Below are 3,610 nucleotides of genomic sequence, written 5' to 3' on the forward strand. Positions count from 1 at the left end.
CGACGACATACACCAGTGAAACATACAAAGTGATTGGTTCTAATTCATCTAAGTGACCTCTCCGATTGGTTAAAAAGTGCATATCACAATGTCCTGTAAATGATCCGTCTAACAATCAGGACCAGGAACTATTATTACGGCCATTCGAACTCAAAGAACTCTAAGCTAAAAATACGAAACAACATGGCTGAAGCTGAGTCCTAACTTAGGAGTCCTAAGTCCTTCAACATCTTCAACATTAGTTGCAAATGACAACCGACCACAGCGCAAGCGAAGCCGCCGAGACGTTTCCAGCTGAATCATGCACAGATAAAGACCCAGAAGCCTCCCAAGATTACGCGAAATCCTCCACCGAGGATTCTTCTACCTCATCGGCTACTCCCACTTTCGCGTTCGCAGTGTGGAAGGCAGAACTCGAGTTGATGTTACAACGAGAGAGCGAGGCTCTACACGAGAGCGTGCAGTCGTTGCAGAGTGACTTTGACGACTGCTCTCAGTTCATTCGTGGAGATTTCGCGTGGCGCAAACAGATCACCGCTTTCCACGACCGACTTCAAGATGTGCTCACGAACCAGCTTAACGATCTCGCCACGAGTGTCAGTAAACACGCAGCACAGGTAGCAGAGAGTTTGGCTCAAACCCTGGCCAAGGTTGAACGCGATGGACAACGTGCTGTCCATCAGCAAGAGCAAAAGGGAGAAGCGGCGGTGCGTCGAGTACGCACCGCCTCAGCTAAAGAGGTAGAGCGAGTAGCGCGTCTGGAAAAGTGTTTACGTCTAGAAGAAGCTCGCCAGGCTACTGCAATTTTAGCTGAACGAGAACGCCAGCTAACAGAAGAACATAACGCGCGAGAAAGCCATTTGCAAGCACTACTTGGCGACATGCGTGCGTCGAACGATTCGCTTGAGGCTCTTAACACTCAGCTACTGGAGGCGGTTCGAACATCACGCTCTGAACTTCAGCAGCTACGAAATACACTGGTAAGATCGATGTCTCGACCGAAAGCGCGAGTCTCCAGTCTCTCGCATAGTGAAAGTAGGAATGCTGACAACGTGAGTCGCTCCTGCGGAGACAAAAGTAGCAAGAACAGCACGAGTCGAGACTCGGAAGGCTTTCCGTTCACGGCGAACGAGCTATTGCTAGTGCCTCAACTCCGGCAGTCGCTGAAAGAAGCCACACAAACCGTGGAAAAGTTGAAAGCTCGTGTAAGTGAACTTGAAAGCACTTGGGATAGTGATAAGCAGCGGCTACGTGATACACAGCTCGCTCTGGCACAAGCAGACAATGAGAAAGCGAAGGCCACAAAACTGCTCGGAGAAGCGCGTTTAGCACTTATTGACAATGACAAGAAACTTGTCGAAGCTGCAAATGAAAATGCGCGTTTACAGGGCAAGTTGGATACATTGCAAGCTCTAGCGCAGGGTCGGGAGCAAGCTCTTGTTGACTCCCAGAGACTAGAAGACGCCACCCGCGACCAACTAGCAGCATTGATGAATCGGCTGGAGCGTGTGACGAACATCGAAGTGCGATGGTGTGAGTTTGAACACGCAGTGAACAAATGGAGAGAGACTCAGAAGGAGAGCAACGCTCAGTCTTCGGAGACGAGTGGTACGAGGTCTTTGGAGCGTGTTGTGGAGTCATTTCTCAGTCTAGAAACAAGAGAAGTTGCCACACCAATTACGCTGCTTACCTCACTGGAGACGCAAAAGGAGCTCGAGATCCGTCTGCAGTATGAATTCGAACGACGTTTTGGACAGCAATTGAATGTTCGGATCAGTCACGAGAGACGTCACGTACTTCAGCGGCTAGAAAGTTTGTGCGCTGCAGAGGCTAAAGACAAACAGGAGCGACCACAACACAAACGCCAAAGCGTTTCTCGTACCATAAGCCTCGAAAGTGATTACAGTCGTTTGAAGCGGTTGATGAAAGGTGCTTACGACCAACTCGGAATTTGTGTCGGCCCATGGTCTGAAACGGATTTGGACGGACTTCACGCTCGATTGGAGGCACTAAAGTCTCAGGTACAGACTCTTGAAAATAAGCTGGAAGCTGCTGCCAATAGAGCCGAATCACAGCGTGTATCGCTTGTACGAGCCGAATTGGCGCAACAAGAAAAAGACCTCCTACTGGCGGAGTTAACGGCGCGTTTCCGGCAATTGCGATCGGCTCAAGTCGCGTGGGAGAATCCCCAACAAGTACAACTTCAACATCGCCAGCCAATCGTGAGAAAGCCTCTGACTGTGTATGGTATTCCGCAGCCAATGGTACAGAAAACCAGATTGCAGGCATTGACACAACTGTCTGTGCGCTCACGACCTGCGTCTGCTGCGGCTTGTCTGGAATCGGTCGCACACCAATCTCCTTGTCGAGTATCTCATGCGCCACCAAGTCGACTGGGATCACGTTCAGCTTCCAATAGAACTATCTTCGATCTGCAAAGAAAATCAAAGGATAAACGAGTGGAAGAAGTCGAGGAACACGTTTGCAGTGTTCTGAAATCGGCCTTGATGCGATCGGAAATGGAAAACCAACTAGAAGATGCTGTAGGTTCGGATGGGGTAAGTTATTTATCCACTGCTCGGACAATGTGTGCCGTACTAACATTCGTAACATTTTCTGGTAGGTTCTCGAAATTCTTCACCGCCGACGTCACCGCAAGTAAAAAAACAAACTTAAATAGCAAGCGAATGAAGTTTCTCCGCCAAAGTCATGTACGAGGCTCTCAACAGAATTTCATGAAGAAGTAGAGCCAACTCGGGGTGATTATCACGTAACTCGACCATCTCCTTCCGTGTGAATGAACAGGTAAGCGTGTCCGCTGCGGTGGATGTGGCGTCCATTACACGCGGCTGCTCCAGCATAAAATCCATGTCTCCAAAGATACAGCCAGGTCGGACACGTCCCACGAGTTCCCTCTGGGTGGACGGCTGGTTTTTGTGGTTGTTTAAAGTATTGAATGAGTCCTGAAACCTGGTGGGCTCTGCCTGCTCAGATTTTGGAGAGTAAGACGCCAGTGTAGCCTCCGTTGGAATTGTCAGTAATTCGACCGTTCCTCGCAGCAATACAAACCACGCGTTGGATCTCTCACCGACCTGGAAAAGATTCTTCTGAGTTTCCCATTCACTCACATTGAATAACTGAGCAAGTTCTTCCAAGTGTTGTAGCGTCGCTGGATCGCCTTTTCGAGTATCCGACAAGTACGCCGCAAAAACTTGTGCTAGTGGCAGAGCGGATGACTTTAATGACGATAGAATTAAGTGCTGTCCTGAACGAATTGAACGCCATTTTGCTGCTGACAGGATAAGCTGTTGCTCACACCAATCGAGTGCTAGATCCAAGTCCGATGCGACGTAGCATTCTCTCTGCCTGGTCTCGACTTGGATGACCTCTTCTTGTGTTTGAGCATCGGGAATGACATCGTTGGCTCTCAGAAGAAATTCGACGCTGGGTCTCATCCCGCAGTACACCGCACAAACTTTACTAAGACTGAATGAAAGCTTGAGCACCAAGAAACACGAACGCGCCGCAGTCGCATCCATCCCACTTACTCGAGAGAAATCCAGAACAACAAACCTCGTAGGTTTCCTGTCAGGGTCAGTACATGGTTCTC

General features: G+C 49.4%; 2 protein-coding genes across 2 annotated transcripts in view; one reads left to right on the plus strand and one right to left on the minus strand.

Annotated features, from left to right (window-relative positions):
• The first annotated feature begins 100 nt into the window (after window positions 1-100).
• Window positions 101-3,450, plus strand: PPTG_18055 (hypothetical protein). The gene is made up of 2 exons (XM_008916126.1): window positions 101-2,558; window positions 2,624-3,450. Exons 1-2 carry the CDS (start codon window positions 249-251, stop codon window positions 2,660-2,662), a joined length of 2,349 nt encoding a protein of 782 aa, XP_008914374.1. The 5' UTR covers window positions 101-248; the 3' UTR covers window positions 2,663-3,450.
• PPTG_24290 (hypothetical protein) overlaps window positions 2,673-3,610 on the minus strand; it is a gene marked incomplete at both ends in the record, with an annotated part of 1,918 nt that continues 980 nt past the window's right edge. Inside the window, one exon of the mRNA XM_008916127.1 lies at window positions 2,673-3,217. Coding sequence (XP_008914375.1) covers window positions 2,673-3,217 — 545 coding nt within the window. The remainder of the gene's footprint in view (window positions 3,218-3,610) is intronic.

This window comes from Phytophthora parasitica, assembly GCF_000247585.1.
Source record: "Phytophthora parasitica INRA-310 unplaced genomic scaffold supercont2.79, whole genome shotgun sequence".
NCBI lineage: Eukaryota > Oomycota > Peronosporomycetes > Peronosporales > Peronosporaceae > Phytophthora > Phytophthora nicotianae.